The sequence below is a fragment of the Ichthyophthirius multifiliis genome (assembly GCF_000220395.1).
Source record: "Ichthyophthirius multifiliis unplaced genomic scaffold scaff_1120509250668, whole genome shotgun sequence".
Taxonomy (NCBI): Eukaryota; Ciliophora; class Oligohymenophorea; order Hymenostomatida; genus Ichthyophthirius; species Ichthyophthirius multifiliis.
The window spans coordinates 24,318-45,337 of NW_004086545.1; the positions used below are offsets into that span (position 1 = coordinate 24,318).

The following is a 21,020-nucleotide window of genomic DNA, read 5'->3' on the forward strand; positions in this document are numbered from 1 at the left end:
ATTTAATAATTATTACTTTAATATTAAATTAATATTATGAAAATTTATTAAAAAAAAAAATATATAAAATTATACGATTTTTTTTTTCAAAAAAAAGTTTATTTATTTAAATTAAAAAAAAATATATTTTTATAAAATAAAAATAAAAAATTTTATTATTAAAACAATATTAATATAATGAATATAAAATATTAAAATTTTATAATATAAAAAAAGAATTATAAATAATATATTAAAAAAATAAAAATAAATAATGACATAATTTACAACTTTACGACAAGAAATTAGAAATTGGACATTGTAATCTGATGATAAAGTAAAATAAAATAAGAAAATATAAAAGTGATTATATAAATAAAAAAAAAAGTTAATAAAATCAATTTAGTTTTTTTCAGATAAAATATTATTAAATTAAGAAAATACATTTAATAAATTTAAGTAATTAAAATATATATTAAATTCGTGTAATGTTGAAATAAGTAATACTTATTAATAATTATAAGAATTATCAGAAAAAAAATTTACAGAATAAGTATAATAAATTATAATATATAATATATATATATATATATATATATATATATTTATATATTTATATATTTATATATTTATATATTTATTTATTAATGTATTTATTATATATATTATAAATATGTTTGTATATAAATCTTAGAGAGTAGCACCTTTGGATATTTATTCACAATAATAATGTGAATAATAATCTATATAAAAAGATATTCCTTTATTAGGTTAAATTTCTACATAAAATGATTCTAAAAAAATTGAATATTTTAAAAAAGCGCTTTAATTTGGAATGGAAGCTTTTTCTATTGCTTAAGATGATTTAATAGAAGACGCTTTCGATGAAAAATCTGTTTCTTAATCTTCTTAAATGTTACCATAAAATTAATCTTCTAATAAATCAATTCGAGTTCCTCATTTTATAGGTTCTAAGTCTTTTTATAAAGATCCTTTTTTAGGACTTGTTGGAAATTTCGAAGATGAAGATGATATTATTTCTATATAAAAAAGTAGAAAACCATCAACTATTTTATCATAATAAATCCAAATTAACTAAAATAACGAAAATCCTTATAATGAAATTCCATTTTAAAATAATTGTATTCCACCACCTCCTCATAGTTTTTAGAATTCTATAATACCACCACCTCCTGATCCAATTGTTGCCATTCCATCATCTTTATCAAAGAATATGGATGTTTGTAAGAAAACAATAAATATATTTATACTATTTTTTTTTTTAATTTATAATAAAAATAAATATATATATAGCAAATTTAGATTCTAAACTTCCTACTTCCATTCCTCCTCCACCTCTTATTAAACTAAACTAAGAAGTATCTTTAACATCAGAAAGCTAACATTAATAAGCTTTAAAAAATAAAGAAATCCCCGAAAAAGAACATGCAGAAGAGTAAGAAAAGCCTATTTAATTTTAAAAACCGAAAGCACCATTGTCTGTTTAAGATGAATTAAAAAGAATTCATTAGTAAAAAATGGGTTTAGTTTAATAATTAAATGAGGAAGAGCCTAAAAATGATAATACTAATTAAAAAACAACTGATGCTTTAAACGAAAAAATGAATGAAGAGAGAAACACAAATAAATTGGGTTCTATTATTCCCATTTATGCTAGAAAATCTTAAAATATATTCATTGATTCAGATGAGGAAGACGATGATGGATCGAAAAAGTTGTTTTCAAGATAACAAAGTAATAAATTTGATATCAACATGCTAATATCGAAAAAAACAGTCTTTTAAAATAATGCTAATGAAGATTAGGATAGCCCATAAGAAAAAAAAGTCAAGTTTGTAGATTAAATCAAAAATGAAACTGCTGCTTAGGAACCTGTAAATGATGGTTAAAGTAAAGGTAAAGATTCATTGTCTTAGCCTGTACCTTCTTAAGGAAATCCTGTATAAGTAGTACCTATTATATAAAAATAATAGTCTTCGAAGAAAAGATTGACAAAATTATTTGATGATGATGATGAAGAAGATCCATTTGAGACAGCAAGGAAAATCGGAAGTCAATATAAAAGGTAGATTATTGCACCTGTAATCTAATAAAATGAAAGGAAAAAAGGAAAAAAAGGGCTTTTTGATGATTCGGATGAAGATGATGAAATTGTACCGAAATCGGATAAGTAGAACGCTTTGTAACCGAAAGGAATTTTAAGAGCTTAAAACACAACAGGAAATATTGGAGGAGTGGATAAAAAAAAAATAGTAGGATCACTTTTTAATGATGACGATGATGAGGAAGAAGATTAATTTAAAAAAAAATAAAGTAATGTCCCTATTGTTAAAATTGATAGTAGTGTTGTTGGTAAAAGTTAGAGAAATAATTCGGTTAAATAAATATTTGAAGATTCGGATGAGGATGTTGATTCGAAAATTAAAAATTCTTAAGATGAAAAAGAATAAAAAAGACAAGAAGAATTAAAAAAAGAAAAAGAAGAAAATGAAAGAAAATTAAAATAATAGTAATAATAATAAGAAGAACAAGAAAGAAAATTAAAATAATAATAATAGGAAGAACAAGAAAGAAAATTAAAATAATAATAATAGGAAGAACAAGAAAAAAAATTAAAATAATAATAATAAGAAGAAGAACAAGAAAGAAAATTAAAATAATAATAATAAGAAGAAGAACAAGAAAGAAAATTAAAATAATAATAATAAGAAGAAGAACAAGAAAGAAAATTAAAATAATAATAATAAGAAGAACAAGAAATATAATAAAAAAGATTCTTCATCTAATGTACCAGTAATCCCATAAAGAGTAGCAGTCTTTAAAAAGCGAAATTTAATTGAAGATTCATCCGAAAACGATGACTCTAATGAAGAATCTACTCCTAAATAAAATCCCCAAAAATCACCTTAAATGCCCCATTTACCTGTAACTAAACCTCCTATCGAAGTTCAAAATAATGATAAGAAGATATTACCATAAACAATATAAAAGTATTCGAAGATCTTGAAATACGAACTAGAATGTGATATTAAATCAAAGTTCACTGAATTTAGAAAATAAAGAAGTAGAAATTAAACCTAATAACATATCAGAAATTTAAAAAATATATAAAATAAATTGAATTTTAACTCAGGGATGTTAATGGGGATGACTCCACCAAGTTTAAGATATAAACAAGAAGATGAAAAGAAAAAAGTAAATGAAGAAGTAGAAGAAGAAGAAGAAGATAAAGATTAAATTTAAAAATAAACCGAGAGATCAGCTCCTCCTTTAAAAAAAAGAAAACCAAGAACAATAATACCCTTTCATGATGAAAAATCTAATAAATAAACTAATTTTTTAAACTAAGAATATGATCTTCCTTTATAAGTTTAATAAAGAGAAATTAATATATAACCAAAAATTCCATAAAATTAAGAAATTAAACCTATATAACCTCCTACATAATAATAACAAAAATAGATATAAGCATAACTACCTAAAATAAATGATAAACCAAGTAAAAAAAACATTAGTTTTTCAAGTGATGAAGATGACAAGCCTCTAATTACTACGAAATAATAATAATAAAATAACCTTTCCGATATAAAAAAAGAAGTAGAAGAAATTAAACCTATATAACCTGTTTCTTAAAATCCTTTAGGTAGACCAAGTAATCCTTTAAGTCGAATAAGTGAACAACCGAAAGTTGCTCTTCCCAAAATTAGTGAGAATCCTTTGTAAAACAATAAAGATTAGAAAAAAAAAAAAGTTATCTTTGGAGATGAAAGTGAAGATGAATAGAATAATTTTGCTTAAAAAATGCCTCAAAAATAATCTGTTGTACCACCTCCTGTAGTCAGAAGTAACTTACCATCTTTATCTTCTTAAGGAGGACCTTCTAAGAAAAAAAAAGGGCTTTTTGATGATGATGATGATGATGAATAAGAAGTTAAATAAGTAAAAAATTAATAAAGAACTTAAAGTAAAATAACACTTTTTGGAGGAAGCTCAGATGAAAACGATGATTTTGCAATTAAACCAAATAGAGGAAATTCAAAGATAATAAATAATAATAATAATAATAATATTCTAAAACCGGTTTCAAGAACTGGAACTATTAAAAGTCTTTTCGATGATGACGATGAGGATGATAAAGGAAATAATCTATTGAATAAATAAAATAATGATTTAATTAGTGGTAGGAATACTAAAAGTATTGGTAGTAATAATAATAATAATAATACTTAAAAATAGAAAAAAAGAACTTTGTTTGATGATGATGATTGATATTTTTTAGTTAAAGGAGAAATTATATAATATGAAATACTATTTTATAAATATAATTTTAGACAAAAATTATCTTTTTTTTATTTAATTTTCTCTAATAATAAAATAAATATATATATACATATTATATTTAATTCATTTTTAAATTATAATCATTATTTTTAGATTAGTGTATATTATTATGTTATTAATTTAGAATATTAAATTTATTAAAGTTTAATAAAATAATTATGTTAAAAACTGTATATTTTTATAAAATATAAAATTATTTGTTGATTTATATAAATAATAATTATATAATAATATGTATTTTTATAAAAAATAATATAATTAAAATAAAATTCTTTTTTAAATAAAAAAATATTTTAAATATATTTAAAAAATAAAAATTATTAAACTATTTTAAAAAAATTTAAAAAAAATAAAAATAAAACATTTTTAATTAAATCAAAATTAGTAAATAATACACTCTCATAAAAAAATAAGGGAAAATATGTAAAAAAACCAAAAATAATAATCCCTAAAATAATAAAATAACTTACAGTAAAAAAGTGCTCCTAATTATCTACTTTAAAGCAAAAGAATAATAAATCCTTCAAACGTTATGTTTTCTTCCATAAGCGAATAATCAAACATAAATGAATAAAACGGATAAAATAATAATAATAATAATAATAGTAATAACATCAATTAAAAAGAATTAAATAATGAAAAAGAAATGAGTATGAGTTAATCTTTGAAGAGGTTTTTTGGATTAGCACCTAAATATAGAAACGTAAATTCTTAAATTTTATATAGTTAAGATATATCAAACAAATTTTGGTAAGATTTAAATAATAGCAAGACTTTAGTTCGTACTAATAAAAATTAATTGTTTTAAGGAATAAAGCCTTTATCTAGAGGTTTATCAGTACCTAAATTTAAAAATGGTAAATATATATATTTCATATTTTTTTAAAAATATTTATAAATAGAAATAATTTAATATAATACATAATTATAATTTGAAGAATAATAATATTAATAATTAAAAAACTTAAACACATAGAATGATGAAGATTAAAAAATAGAAAATGTAGCCTAAAATGTAAATACTTAGGTAAATTTTCAAAGAATAGTGAATTAGCATTAATAACCGTACTAATTTTTGTCCTAGGTAGGCAGTAAAAATACACAAATAAGAAATATAGTTGAAGATAAAAACTATATAGAGAGTGATAGTTAATTTCCTTTAAGAAATCTGCCTATATAATAAATGAATTAATACGAATAAATGCAAATGTTCAAAAATATAGATATAGATAGAAATATAGGAGATTAAATTAAAAAAATTGCGCGACCGCCTTCAGTAATTCGACCTTAAACATAATAAACAAATAAAAATGATTAATAATAATAAAAAATGATATAAATGGAAAAAACTTAATAAAAAAAAAAAAAAATATAATAATAATAACTTTCTATTAAAAGACTTAATTCTCCTTTAGCAAAATAAGAAAGAAACGTTAAAACAGCTACAAATTATAAGAAACCATAATTATAAAATAATTAATAATAAGAAAACATTACATAATAATAATAATAATAATAATAATAATAATAATAATAATAATAATAATAATAATAATAATAATAAATATCTAAGCCTTAAACTTCTTCATCAAAACGACTTTAAAGTGCAAATTTAATGCGTATAAAATCTGCTAAACCAGAATTAATGCATCGCTTATAAGAAAAAAATAAATAGATTGTCGATGAAATCAATTAAAATGATAAAGATTTAGATATTTATGAAGATTTCGATAATAATAATGATTTTTATTCTAAAGCTGATGAAATAAGAGGAATGCCTAATTCTTTATAAGTAAGAAATTTGAAATCAAGTCTTTCAGGAAAAAGACCTTTGAGTGGAAAAACAGCAAGCGCTAAGAGTTTTTTTAAAGAATTTAAAAAAAGTACTAAATTAAATGCTTTAGAAATACCATACGAGGACCTTTTTGACAGAAACGAGCGTACTATAGCTGCTACATTTGCCAAATTTGGAGATTTAGGTTATTATTCACCTGTTTAAAGAATCGGGAGTTATATGTAATATTGTGGAAAGCTTAAAATAGAGCATTTATTATAGATTGTATCTTTATAATAGACATCAACTACTGTATAAAAGCCTGAATGTGAAATTCCTATACAACTAGCTATAATAGATGAACTGAACCCATTTCAAAAAAAAGCTAAGACTGGAATATCAACTACATTTACACCAGAAGATATGAAAAGAGAGCCTGTTTCTCTTAGTCTTTTTCCTGAATATTTTCCTGAAAACGAAGAAAATGGATCACCGTAGGATTCCGCAGACTTGCTTTTTAATAAAATGTTATAAGAAATGGGAGGAGTCTTCGATCCGGAATATTTAGGAAAAAGTAACTACGTTTATGTTGATCCAAGTAATTGGCCAGAGAATATATTTAGAGTAGTTTAGGAAAGCTCGGCTAGATATATGCATTATTTAGAATCAGATATTATTAAAGCAGACGAAATTCCGAAGTTTAGGAAAAAATGGATGGTTAATGCTTATAAATTGATTTCTTAAAGTTTATTAAATAGAGAAACTGTTTCTAGAGTAAAATTATATATATATATATATATATATATATATATATATATATAATTTATAAAATTATTTGAAATATATATTTAAATTTTTGAAATATTTTTTATAATCTTTTTTATTTAGGTGTTTTAAGAGATTTTTTAAAATTTTAAATTAGCAATGAAAAAGGCGATGTTAGATTATATTTTATTATCTCCTTAAGAAAGATAAAGGTTACATATAACTTTATATTAGAAATAAGTTTTGTGTAGTGGCGAAAGAATATCTAGAGAAGGTGGTTTTAATATAAAATTGTTTAAAAATTGGCATAATTTTGTCGAATAAGGTAAGGAATTTTGTAGAATAAATTTAATATAAATGAATATTATAAATAGTTCTTTAATTGATTGGTTTTAAGATTTTTCGGGTTTTCTGCTTTTTGAAAATAATACTTTATAAAAAATAAGTATTCTTGGACATACCCTTAATATTGATTAGTTTGTGAAAGTATAAAGCATGTACAGGACTAATGTTACTAGTTTATTGAAAAATATTTGGCATAGAGGCGCTATTAGTATTATTAAGAAATTTAAATTCTTTAGACTGGCAAGTTCTGTAGGCAGTACTGGTAAATGGACTTTAGGGGGATATATTTAAAATAAGAAATAAATTCATTCACATAGTTAGTCTAATATTTTAAGGAAATCTAAATACCTTTAATATACAGGAGACTAGATAGAAGAAATAGATGAGGAATACCATGAAGATGAAAGTATAAATAAAGTATATGAAGAATATGAATATATATAGGAGAATTCTAATAATCAAAGCCAAAATACAAATAATAATTCTGTAAGAAATATAAATAAAAGCCTGGAATATTTAATAAAAATCGATCAAGAAAAAATGAGTACAGAAACAATTTATTTTAATACGCTTAAATATAAAATCGAAGAATAAATGGAAGAAGAAGAAGGCTTCGTTTTTTTAAATAAAATAGGCTTTTAGGAGTTATAAGACATAAGGTAGAACCAGGCATATAAAAAACTGGCTTAAAAAATAGGGGAAACTGAAGAAAACTGGAAAGAATAAAACGGATGGAAGCTCTATACTAAAGAATATAAATAAAAAATCATTGAAAATGTGGGAATTTAAATGGGATTATAATTAAGATTTATTATTGAGTAGTCTTTTTTGTCTTTTGAGAAGTTTATTTTATCATTCCCTACTTATAAAAAATGGAAGATTTAAAATAAGAAAAATTCGAGTTTTGAACATCTGAAGATTAATGAAGAAAATTGTAGTGATGATGATGAAGATGTCATTGATCTAAAAAAAATTAAAGAATATAATATAAATCTACCCAATATGAATCTAAAATCGAAGTCTAGAATTAATTTAATGGTATCAAATGTGGCTATTTAAAACCATTAATAGTAATATTCAAAGTAAAATTTAAATATTAAAGAGTCTTAGAATTAAATTTAAAATCTCAATTTTAATAAATAAAGCGGATAAAACAAAGCTAGTCAATTAATCAATGCTAGTCATGCACAAATGAAAGAAGAAGGAGGAGATTATAATTCTGGAAATGTTAAAACTTTATTATAGTTATGTCCAAAAGATAGCTAATTAACATATAAAATCCCAGATTTTATGAAAGACTAGAAACATTTTTTCCCTATAATGTGTATTTAAATGGTACATGAAGATGAATAGATAAAATTTAAAGAAACTAATGAATAAATATAAAGAGAAATTAAAAATATTTTAAATAATATTATAAATTCTTTTGATAATTTTTTACATCCGAGACACTGCAAAATTAAAATTGATAAAAATTAAAATTAGGAAAAAAGCGTAACGGAAAATAAAAATAATGAAAATAATTAGGAAGTAAAAAATGAATTTTAAAAACATGCTTTTTAAAATTTTAAAATATAAGAATATGACGGAAGTACACCAGATATATTCAATGAATTTTATAATAATTATTGTCCTTTTGTTAATTTAGTTGAAAAAATATAATAAAATAATAAAAATAATAATATTATAATAATAATAATAATAATAATGATAATTATGATAATAATTAATAACCGTCATAAAATTTATATGAAGTAAAGTAAGATGAAATAAATTCTTAGAAATTAATAACTAATTTAGTTAAGACTTTATAAAAAAAAAGTAAGTTTTTATAAATGGCTAATTTTAATGAGCAATTTTTTACTGATATATGTGCAAAAACTATGATCCATATTTTAAAACATTTCGATGAATGTCATTTAGCATTTTAAGCTTTTGAATAATTTAAGCCTTTTATTGATAAATAAGCCGAAAGGGAATTAAAATTAATTATAAATAAAAAATAAAATATTTTAAATGAAGAATTTAGATAATATTATTAAATTTTAATTAAATATGAAAATTTAATTAATTAAATCCCCGATAGAATAAAATTTCCTTTTTTTGATGTTAGATGTGAAGAAGTAAAAAATTCAATAAAGAAAAACATTAAAGATTTAAACTTCAAATTAGTGAGTACTTTTGAAGAAAATCTAATTAATGGTTTAAGAATTATTACAGAAAAATATTCTAAAATTGCAACTTTTATTAGAAAATCAACAAATACTGCTGATGAAGTATATTTAAAATATAAAAAAAAATTAAATAATATATAAATATACATATATATATATAATATATATATATATATAAATATATTTATATTTATTTATATACATATTTTTATACATATTTTATATTTTAAATTTTAGGTAGAAGAAATGGAAAAATTTATTTCTGATTTAACTAGTGATAGAATATAAATAAAATAAAAAACTAGTTTATGTTTTCAGAAAGTAGTATTTTTATAAAAATTGAATATTAAAGGTAATTAAATAATTCTTGAACTTTCTAAAGATGTGCATGATTGGCCTGATAAATTAGATAAAGAATTAGCTATGTAGGATGAAAAACATTCTATTGAAAGACAAAGATTAGAAGAAAAATTAAGAGAAAACAGATAAATATTTGAAGATAGAGTTTCTGTATATTGGGATGATGTTGAATAATTTGAGGCTTTTACAGAAATATATAAATATAAAGAATATATAGGTGAAATTGAGAAATTCGAAGAAACTCTAGCTGATGCAAATAGCTTAATGGAGGATATTTTAGATTAGGAGAAGAAATTATTTGGAATTAGTTCGAATTTCGATAAATTTGTTAATTTATAGAAACGATTTGAGCCATATTCTAAATTATGGAAGGCTATAAGTATTTTTAGCGAAAATAAAAAAAAATGGATGAATGGACCAGTTTAATAATTAGACTATTCAGAATCTGAGTAGATTGTCAGAGAATATTTGAAAGTTTCAAATAGAATAGTTAGTTCTTTTAAACCAGATTCTCTAACTGCGAAAATTTCAGAAGATTTTAGGAATGAAGTTCATTAAATTAATTAATATTTGCCATGCATGGAAACTATTTCAAGACCAGGAATTTAAAAAAGACATTGGGATAAAATATAAACAGTATATTTATATATAGGCTTTTTTTTTAAAAAAAAATTTAATATTAGATATTAAAGTAAACTGAAGAAGAGGAATTTAATTATGAGAAGATATCTTTAAAAATGCTTTTAAATAAAGGTATTTTAGAAAAACTCCCTGAAATAGAAGAAGTATCAGAAACAGCTTCTAAGGAATTCGCATTAGAAAACGCTTTAGATAAAATGGAAAAAGAATGGGAGAATCTAAACTTTACAGTTCTAAATTGGAAAAGCAGAGGTGTTTTAATCCTCTAAGGTTCTTCAGTTGAAGACATATAGATTTTATTAGACGATCATACACTGAAAGCTTAAACTATAAGGGCTAATCCTAATATTAAATTCACAGAATAAAGGGCTATTAGATGGGAAAAATTAATGCTTTTTATATAAAGTGTACTTGAAAATTGGATTAAAGTGCAAACTTTTTATCTTTATTTGGAACCTATATTTAGTTTTGAGGATATTAGTAAAACTCTTGTGAGTGAATCTGATAAATTTAAAATTGTAAACAAAGTGTGGAAGTCTATTATGGAGTAAGTTTAAGCTGATCCTAAAGTATTAAATGTAGAAAAAATACGGAATTTAGAGGAAAATCTATTGACTTGTTTAAAACTTATTGAAGAAATATAAAAAGGATTAGAAGAACATTTAGAGTAATTTAAATATATATAAAATAAATAATATATATATATATAAATATAATAATAATATATATATATATATATAGATCAAAAAGATTAGAATTTCCAAGATTTTTCTTCCTTTCAAATGATGATCTATTAAATATATTGGCCGAAACACGAGATCCTTTATTAGTATAACCTCATATGAAGAAATGCTTCGAAGGAATATCGGAATTAATATTTAATAATAATGTAGATATTGTAGGTATGAGAAGTAGTGAAAAAGAAGAAATATAATTCTTAGAGAGAATATCCCCTAGAAACTTCAAATCTAATGTTGAAAAATGGCTTTTGGAAGTTGAAAAACAAATGAGACTTTCGATTGCAAAAGTAATGGATGATTCCTTGCTTGATTTGACCCAAAATGACGAATAAAGGTCTGACTGGGTTCGGAAATGGCCTGGATAAATTGTTTTAGCAATCTCTTAATTAATTTGGACTGAAGAACTTGAATAAAGTCTTATATAGAATGGTGTTTTAGGATTAAACGCCTATTATAAAGAATGTGATTAGAATCTAGAAGAAATTGTTACTTTAATACGACAAAATTTAAGCTATTTATAAACTATAACTCTAGGTGCACTTATAGTCATGTAAGTACATAATAGAGATGTCGTAAAAAGACTGATAGATGAGGAAATTTCTTAAGTTTAATAATTTGAATGGCTTTCAGAAATGAGATATTATTGGGATTATTAAAATCCTACTTTATATGTAAAAATGATGTCCAACTCAATGAAATATGGATACGAATATTTGGGAAATACAGGTTTAAATATATAAATATAAATAAATTAATTCTTTTATTCATATATTAGGAAGATTAGTAATAACCCCTTTAACTGATAGATGTTATAGAACTTTAATGAATGCGCTTTAATTAAATTTAGGTGGCGCTCCTGAAGGACCAGCAGGTACTGGTAAAACTGAAAGTGTTAAAGATTTAGCGAAAGCTCTAGCTATGTAATGTATTGTATTTAATTGTTCTGAGGGCTTAAATATATATGCAATGGCTAAATTTTTTAAAGGATTAATCGCTACAGGTGCTTGGAGTTGTTTCGATGAATTCAATAGAATAGATTTGGAAGTACTTTCAGTTATCGCTTAATAGATTTTATAGATTTAGTAGGCTAAGAAGGAAAATAAGACTGAAATTTCTTTTGAAGGGACTGATGGTTTGGTTTTGAAAAATACTTGCAATGTTTTTATTACTATGAATCCCGGGTATGCTGGACGATCCGAATTACCTGATAATTTAAAGGCACTTTTTAGACCTGTGGCTATGATGGTTCCTGATTATTCTCTTATTGCTGAAATTTCATTATATTCATATGGGTTTGTCGACGCAAGAAATTAGGCGAGGAAAATAGTCGCTGTTTATAAATTATGTAGTGAGCTTTTAAGTAGTTAAGACCATTATGATTATGGAATGAGGGCTGTAAAGGCAGTTTTGACTGCCGCATCGGCTTTAAAGAGAAAATATGCGAATGAAAAGGAAGAAGTTCTTGTTTTAAGGTCTATTACTGATGTTAATTTGCCAAAATTCTTAACTTAAGATATTGATTTATTTAAAAATATTACAAGTGATCTTTTCCCGAGCGTCAAATTACCTAACCCTGATTATTAAATATTAAATTAGTCTATAACAACAGTAATGACACAATAAAACTTATAAAATAACGTTAATTTTAGAAAGAAAATACTTCAGTTATATGAAGTAATTAATACTAGGCATGGCTTAATGATTGTCGGATAGCCTTTTTCTGGAAAATCTACTTGTTATAAACTACTTGCAAATTCAATGACTTTCGCGAATAAAAAATTGGGTTCAAATGAAGAATTACCGACTAACTATTATATTATAAATCCTAAATCTATATCCATAAATAATCTCTATGGTTTTTCGGATCCGATTTCCAAAGAATGGACAGAAGGTATATTAGCTGAGGTATATAGAAAATGTGCTACTGCCAATGTTCCAGATAGATAAATTATTGTCTTTGATGGTCCTGTCGATGCTGATTGGATTGAAAATATGAATACTGTACTCGATGATAATAAAAAATTATGTCTTATGAGTGGAGAAACTATTGCTATGTCAAACTCTATGACTATGATGTTTGAAGTTGCAGATCTTAATTAAGCTTCACCTGCTACTGTTTCTAGATGCGGAATGGTATATATGTAACCTGATTAATTAGGTTGGTGGCCTTTAGTATATTCTTGGTAGAATACAGTAATAATATTATATATATTTATATTTATATTTTATTATTATCTTAATGATTTAGTTTTAAGAAGTATTAGATAATTCTATCATTAAACATATAGAAGAGTTGTTTGATGCTCTTGTTGGCTAATGTATTTAATTTATTAAAACTAGATGTAAAGAATATTAGAGTGTACCTGAAGGTACTATAGTTGTTGGCTTAATGAGATTAATGAAGTCTATAATGTAAAAAAGAAGTATTCTTGATAGAGAATTCTAAGCAAAAACTAAACCAGAGAATTTATAAACTTATATTGATATGATTTTTATTTATAGTTTAATATGGAGTGTTGGGGCTACTGTAGATGATAAAGGGAGAACCGATTTTGATAGATACTTAAAATAATAGATGAAGAATCCTATTAAATGTGATACTAAAAAAGATAGATTGATTAAATTTGAAAAGTAAACAATGTTCCCTGAAGCAGGGCCTCATGTATTAGTTTATGATTATTAAATAGACGAGAGGGAATTTAAATGGAGAAGTTATTAATATTTAATTGAAAATTCAACTGAAACTATTCCTTATGATGAAAGTTTTCATAATATAGTAATTAAAACTACCGAATCTTTAAGGATGACTGAACTTTTGCATATTTCATTGAATAACTAGTACCCTTTTATAGTTATAGGGTTAACTGGGACAGGAAAAACATCTTATATAAGCAAATATTTGAAGTCTTTATCTTAGAAAAGTTTTCTTCTTATTAATGTGAATTTTAGTGCTTAAACTTCCTCAGAGAAAACTTAAATGATAATCGATAGTAAACTAGATAAAAGAAGAAAGGGAATTTTCGGACCGAAATTCGGAGTTTAGTGTCATATTTTTGTTGATGATTTTAATATGCCGTCTTTGGATAAATATGGGGCATAACCTCCGATTGAATTAATAAGGTAGTTTTTAGATTAGAAGGGATGGTATGGAAAAGATAGGAGAATGATAGAAATTATCGATACGACAGTTGTAGCGGCTATGGGACCTCCAGGAGGTGGAAGAAATATGATTAGTTCAAGATGTTTGAGACATTTTAATGTTTTTTGTAGCGTAGAATCTAATTAGGTTCAAATGGAAAATATATTCAATTAACTTATGATTTGGCATTTGAATAAGATCTCAATTTCTGATGAAAATTAAATTAAAACTTTTAAGTATTGTATAGTGGCAACGGTTGATATGTATATTTAAATTAGTAATAATCTTAAGCCAACACCGGCTAAGTCTCATTATTTGTTTAATTTGAGAGATGTTAGTAGAGTTGTGTAGGGTCTATAGTTGATTTAAAAATAATAAATTACAGATGATAAAAAAGTTTTTTTTTTAATTTTTTTATTTATTTAAATTCTTTTTAGATTGTTAGATTATGGATAAATGAAATAAGTAGAGTTTTCTTTGACAGACTCATTTCTGATTAAGATTAATTATGGTTTTATAATACTTTAGTTAGTACAGTAAGAAATAAAGTAACAGAAGACATAAAAATGCTACTTAAAGGACTCTATGATAATGTTAAAATGAACATACTAACACCAGATCCTATTAGAGTAATTAGATTTGGTGAAATATTAGGAGATATAGATTCTGAAAGACCATATGATGAAATGGTATAAAATATAATTATATATATAAAAATTTAAAAATATATATATAAAAATTTAAAAATGTTTGTAGATTGATATGGATAAAATATTTGCTCGTATCGAATATTTTTTAGAAGATTATAATTAAAATAACAAAAGACCTATGTAATTAGTACTTTTTGAATTCGCAATTTGTCATATAATAAATATTTGCAGAATTCTTCGATTATAAGGAGGACATGGTCTATTAATAGGTTTAGGTGGTTCCGGTAGGCAATCATTAACTTATTTATCATCTCATATTAGATAACTACATACTATGTAATTAGAAATGACAAAAAGTTACGGTAAGGAACAATGGAATGAAGATATTAGAAGACTAATGATTTAGTCAGGCGCTGATTAAAAAGAGTCGGTTTTTATTATAAATGACAGTCAGGCTTAAAAGCCTTTTGTTTTGGAAGAGTTAAATAATTTGTTGAATTCTGCAGATATTCCGAATATGTTTTCTTAAGAAGACTTTATTCCTTTAATTGATAAACTTAGATAAAATGCGAAAAAAGAAAACAAAATAAAACTTATAGAATAAGGAACTAATTCTTAATTTTATGACTATTTTATTTCATGTGTAAAAAAAAAACTACATATAATCTTAATGTAGAGTCCTATAGGCGATACTTTACGTAATAGAATTCGAAACTTTCCCAATATAGTAAACTGTACGACTATTATTTAATATAAATAATGGCCAGAAGAAGCTTTAGAGGCTGTTGCACATAAATTAATTGCCGAAATGTACTTAGATGGTGCATAATCAAGAAAATTGGTCAATATTTCCAAAAAGATGCACCTTTCAGCAATTGACCTTTCCCAAGAATACTATAGAGAAGAAAAAAGAATAAATTATATAACTCCCAGTTCTTATTTGGAGCTTTTGAGTAATTTAAAAAGTCTTTTATAGATTCAACATAAGAAATTGGAAGAAAATAAAAACGTGTACTAGAATGGGGTCTATAAATTAATTACTACGTCCGAATAGGTGAAAAGAATGGAAGAGGAATTGACTGAAAAAAAGCCTGTTTTGATTCAAATGAACGAAGAAACAGAAATTATAGCCCTAGAAATACAAAGAAAAGCAAAAGAAATAGAGCCCATGAGGTAAGAAGTGGAACAATAAGAAGCCGAAGTAGATAAAAACGTCCAAGAGGCCTAATTTATAAAAGAGGAATGTGAAAGAGACCTATCTCAGGCTAAACCTTAGTTAAAAAAAGCCGAAGAAGCTTTAAATACACTAGACCCTAATGACATAAATAAAATGAAAGCAATGCTAAAACCTCCAGAAACAGTCCAATTGGTAATGGAAGCAGTTTGTGTATTAAATGGAATACCTCCCCTTCCTATCCCTAATCCTAAATATCCGAAAGAAAGGATTATGAGTTATTGGGAGGCTTCTAAAAAGTTCCTTTCGGACAAGCATTTCCTTTAGATTTTAAAGGAATATAATAAGGATAATATAGATGAAAGTATAATGAAAAAAGTCAGGGATAAATATATTTCTTAAACTAAGCTTTTCAACCCAAAAAGAGTCGAATAAGCATCTTCGGCTGCGAAAGGGCTTTGTGAATGGATTCTGGCTTTGTCGGAATATGAAAAAGTATTGCAGATTGTAAGGCCTAAATAATAGAGGTATCATGAGAGTAATGTTAAGGTTAGAAAATTGTAGGAAGATCTTAAGGTTATAAGGGATAATTTAGCTGAACATAATAATAAAATAAACGCTTTGTAGTAAGAATTTGATAAAATTTGTAAGAAATAAAAGCAGCTATAGAATGATATTGTGGATTGTGAAAGGAAATTAGAAAGAGCCAGTTCGCTTATTGGAGGGTTGGGCGGAGAATAGGAAAGATGGAAGAATACAGCAGATAAATTGGAGTAGTATTTGCTGTTTGTAGTCGGTGATGTGACTGTTTCGACTGGAATTATATCTTATTTAGGACCTTTTAGTTAACTTTATAGAAGCAAATAAGTCAAAGAATGGGTTGAATATGCGAAAAGTTAGCATATTTAAGTTTCTGAACATTATTCGTTAGAAAATACACTAGGTGAGCCTATTATTATAAGAAAATGGAATATGAATTATTTACCATCAGACTCTTTTTCTCGAGAAAATGGTATTATTGCATATAATAGTAGAAGATGGCCACTTTTCATAGACCCTTAAATGCAGGGTAATAGATGGATAAGAAAAAACGAAATGGATAACAAAGTCACAGTGGTTAAATAGACAGACTCTTCCTTTGTGAGAATTTTAGAAAGTTCAATATAATTCGGACAATGCCTAATTGTGGAAAATTTAAAAGAGGAAATAGATCCGATTATGGACCCTTTGTTAGCTAAATAGACTTTTAAAAATGCAGGAGTTTTAAGTATTAAAGTAGGGGACAATATAATCGATTATTCGAAAAATTTTAAACTATTTTTAACAAGTAAATTAAGAAATCCGCATTTTACACCAGAAATATCCACTAAGGTTACACTTATAAATTTTACAATTACTAAAGAAGGATTAGAAGATTAGCTTTTAGAAATTTGTATTTAAAAAGAAAACCCACATGATGAAAATTAAAGAATTCAACTTATAGTTTAAGTAAAAAATAAATATAAAATAAATATATATATATATATATATAATATATATATTAATTTTTTTTTATATTTAATTTATTTATTTAAAGAATCATAAATATTAATAATAACTTGAAGATATAGAAAAATAAATTCTTGAAGTATTAAACAAAGCTGATAATATATTAGATGACGAATAAGGAGTTTAGATTTTATAATAATCAAAATAAGTTTCTAATGATATTATTGAAAGATAAGAAGAAGCAAAAGTAACTGAATAGCGTTTAGAATAATCTAGATAAGAATATAGGCCTATAGCGAATCACAGTACAGTATTATTTTTTTCTATAATGGATATGGCAGTGTAAGATTAAATGTATTAATATTCTTTAAGTTGGTTTATTAATTTATATTTGGATGCCTTTGATAAAGCAGAGAAAATAAAAACTTAAATTGCATCAGAAAGGGTTTCTATAGTTTCTTAATATTTAACTTATTCTATTTATTCTAATGTATGTAGATCTCTTTTTGAAAAAGATAAACTTTTATTTAGTTTTCTATTATTAATTAGAATTTAAGAAAATAAAAAACATATAGATAAATAAGAATTATGTTTTTTAATTTAACCTATAGATATTTCGTTCGATAGTCAAAAAAAATAAGATATAGAGGTAAATATAGCTAAATCGTTTCTTCCATAAAACAATTGGCTAAAAATTATAGCGCTTTCGAAAATTTCATAAAGATTTAAGCCAATTGTATAATCTTTTGCAGAAAATATAGACATTTGGAAAAATATATATTATGATTCAGAAGCTCATTAAGCTAAATTTCCTGGAAGTTTCTAAAATTGTACATAAATATAAAGATTATGTATACTAAAAGCTTATAGACCAGATAGAATTACTTTAGCTATATAAGATTTTATAAGATAAGGTATTATAAATATATATATATATATATATATATATTTATATTTATATTTATATTAAAATATATTTTTAATTATATTTACATGGATAATTATTTGCATTCATAAATATTTATATATTAATTTTTTTTAATTAAATTATAATTTATCAATATTTTTTTATTAAAACATTCATAATTATTTTATAATTAATATTTTTATAATTTTAAGAATTTGGAGATAAATTTACCAATCCACCACCTTTTAATCTATAATTAAGTTTTAATGATTCAAATTGTTCATAGCCCTTAGTTTTTATATTACCAGGAACAGATCCTATGTCATCGTTAATTAATTTTGCTTAATAAAAAAATAAATCTTTAAAAGCTATTTCACTTGGTTAAGGATAAGGCATTCATGCTGAAAAAGCAATTGAAGATGCATAAAAACAAGGATCTTGGGTTATTTTGTAAAATTGCCATTTATGTCCGAGTTGGATGCCTAAATTAGAAAAAATTTGCGAAGATATGTAAAATTAAGGATAATCTAAAGAAAAAATAAATGTTTAATTCAGGTAAAATATATATATATATATATAAGATTATATTTTAAAATATTTTTTTAAATATATATATTTATATATATATTATATATATATATATATATTTATATAAATTTTTTTTTATTTATAAATATTTAATAATATATTTTAACATATATGTTTATAAATATTTATTTATTTTTATATTTCTATATATATATTTATATATTTATATTTATAACATCTACACATTTATATAATTTTTTTTTAAAAAGATTATGGCTTTCTAGTTATCCAAGTTCTGATTTTCCTGTGTCTATTTTATAAAATAGTGTTAAAATGACAAATGAACCCCCTAAAGGTGTTAAATCTAATATGCTTGTTTCTTATATGAGTGATTAAATACAAGATCCTAATTTCTTTGAAAATCATCCTAAACCAAAATAATTTAAAACCTTATTATATGGTCTATGTTTTTTTCATGCTGTTATTTAAGAAAGAAGAACATATGGACCTTTAGGATGGAACATATTTTATGATTTTAATTAGTCAGACTTAAGAATTAGTGCTAAATAATTATATATTCTTATTGAAGAATATGATTAGGTACCTTATAAAGCTTTACATTATATGGTCGGGGAATGTAATTATGGTGGAAGAGTTACTGATGATAGAGATAGAAGAATTTTACATGCTTTAATGAAAGATTACTTTTCTTCTAATTTATTTGAAAATAATTTTGATTTTGCTAATGATAAAAATTATTAAGTATATATAATTATAAATATAATATTATTAAATTAAAATTATATTATATTTTTAATATGTTTAATAAATACATATATATTTATTTATATTACTATTTTATTTTTATTAAAGTTACCCTAAGTAGGCTCACATAATGATTATACTTAATTTATAGAAGAAGAACTTCCTTTAAATTAAAGGCCTAGTATTTTCGGTTTTCATGAAAATGGTATGATAGTTAAAGATTTAAAAGAAACTGACGAAATTTGCAATTCTTTATTATTAATGATGGGCGGTAGTTCTATGATGTCATCTGATTCAGATTAAGATGCTTAATTAAAAGCTATTTGTTAAGATATTCTTTAAAAAATGCCTAAAAAATTCGATTTAGAGTTAGTTTTGGCTAAATATCCTACTTAATATTAAAATTCTTTGAACACTGTACTATAATAGGAAATAATAAGATACAATAATTTAATACAAGCTATATCTTCATCTCTAAAAGAAATAGAAAATGCTTTAAAAGGCATAGTTGTATTATCTTCTTAATTAGAAAAATTATGCAATTCTCTATTAAAAGGACTAGTTCCTGATATGTGGAAGAAATACTCATATCCGTCATTAAAGCCTTTGGGTGCATACGTAAGCGATTTAATAAAAAGACTGAAATATTACCAAAACTGGATCGATAATGATGTCCCTAAATGCCATTGGATTTCCGGTTTTTATTTTACTTAGACTTTTTTGACTGCTACTTTATAAAATTATGCTAGAAAATATACTATTCCAATTGATAATTTAACTTTCGAGTTCTAATTTTATTCAGAACCGGGAGATAATCCAGATGATGTTGCCAAATTTATTAATATTTAAGATGGAAATTTAATGTATGGGCTTTATTTAGAAGGATGTAAATGGGATTATGAAAATAAGATTTTAAATGAAAGTGATCCGAAAATACTATTCGTTTAAACTCCTATAATATGGCTTAAACCAGCCAAAATTAATGAAGTTAAAGAATTTAATGTATATAAATGTCCTGTTTATAAAACTTCGGAAAGAAAAGGAACACTTTCGACTACAGGGCATTCCACTAATTTTATTATGAATATTGAAATGCCGAGTATTGTAGATTAATCTGTTTGGGTTAAAAGAGGAGTAGCTATGCTTTGTTAATTAAATGATTGATATAATTTTATATAAAATATACATATATATATATATATATATATTATTTTAAATAATAAATTCTTTG

General features: G+C 23.8%; 2 protein-coding genes across 2 annotated transcripts, besides 25 other annotated features; both read left to right on the plus strand. All coding sequences in view use genetic code 6, as the record gives it.

Moving 5' to 3' along the window:
• The first annotated feature begins 88 nt into the window (after nt 1-88).
• Nucleotides 89-148: a microsatellite.
• Nucleotides 100-164: a microsatellite.
• Nucleotides 165-253: 89 nt separating this feature from the next.
• Nucleotides 254-4,269, plus strand: IMG5_087920 (hypothetical protein; the record flags this gene model as incomplete). The annotated part of the gene is made up of 5 exons (XM_004035767.1): nt 254-316; nt 674-1,223; nt 1,294-2,509; nt 2,595-3,064; nt 3,134-4,269. 5 exons carry the CDS (start codon nt 254-256, stop codon nt 4,267-4,269), a joined length of 3,435 nt encoding a protein of 1,144 aa, XP_004035815.1.
• Nucleotides 544-654: a microsatellite.
• Nucleotides 2,439-2,488: a microsatellite.
• Nucleotides 2,479-2,753: a microsatellite.
• A 346-nt stretch (nt 4,270-4,615) lies between the features above and the next one.
• Nucleotides 4,616-4,680: a microsatellite.
• A 240-nt stretch (nt 4,681-4,920) lies between these two features.
• Nucleotides 4,921-4,953: a microsatellite.
• An 849-nt stretch (nt 4,954-5,802) lies between these two features.
• Nucleotides 5,803-5,905: a microsatellite.
• An 81-nt stretch (nt 5,906-5,986) lies between these two features.
• On the plus strand, nt 5,987-20,953 carry IMG5_087930 (hypothetical protein; the record flags this gene model as incomplete). Its single annotated transcript, XM_004035768.1, has 15 exons — nt 5,987-6,889; nt 7,004-7,469; nt 7,923-8,816; nt 8,981-9,501; nt 9,637-10,395; nt 10,443-11,065; nt 11,140-11,864; nt 11,914-13,331; nt 13,387-14,673; nt 14,715-14,966; nt 15,034-17,589; nt 17,678-18,503; nt 18,709-19,051; nt 19,294-19,786; nt 19,898-20,953. 15 exons carry the CDS (start codon nt 5,987-5,989, stop codon nt 20,951-20,953), a joined length of 13,122 nt encoding a protein of 4,373 aa, XP_004035816.1.
• Nucleotides 6,897-6,936: a microsatellite.
• Nucleotides 6,897-6,969: a microsatellite.
• Nucleotides 8,878-8,930: a microsatellite.
• Nucleotides 8,884-8,958: a microsatellite.
• Nucleotides 9,511-9,582: a microsatellite.
• Nucleotides 9,533-9,605: a microsatellite.
• Nucleotides 9,591-9,620: a microsatellite.
• Nucleotides 11,075-11,138: a microsatellite.
• Nucleotides 14,971-15,017: a microsatellite.
• Nucleotides 14,981-15,025: a microsatellite.
• Nucleotides 17,612-17,642: a microsatellite.
• Nucleotides 18,508-18,556: a microsatellite.
• Nucleotides 19,057-19,150: a microsatellite.
• Nucleotides 19,063-19,256: a microsatellite.
• Nucleotides 19,080-19,211: a microsatellite.
• Nucleotides 19,104-19,253: a microsatellite.
• Nucleotides 19,773-19,828: a microsatellite.
• Nucleotides 20,954-21,020: the final 67 nt, after the last annotated feature.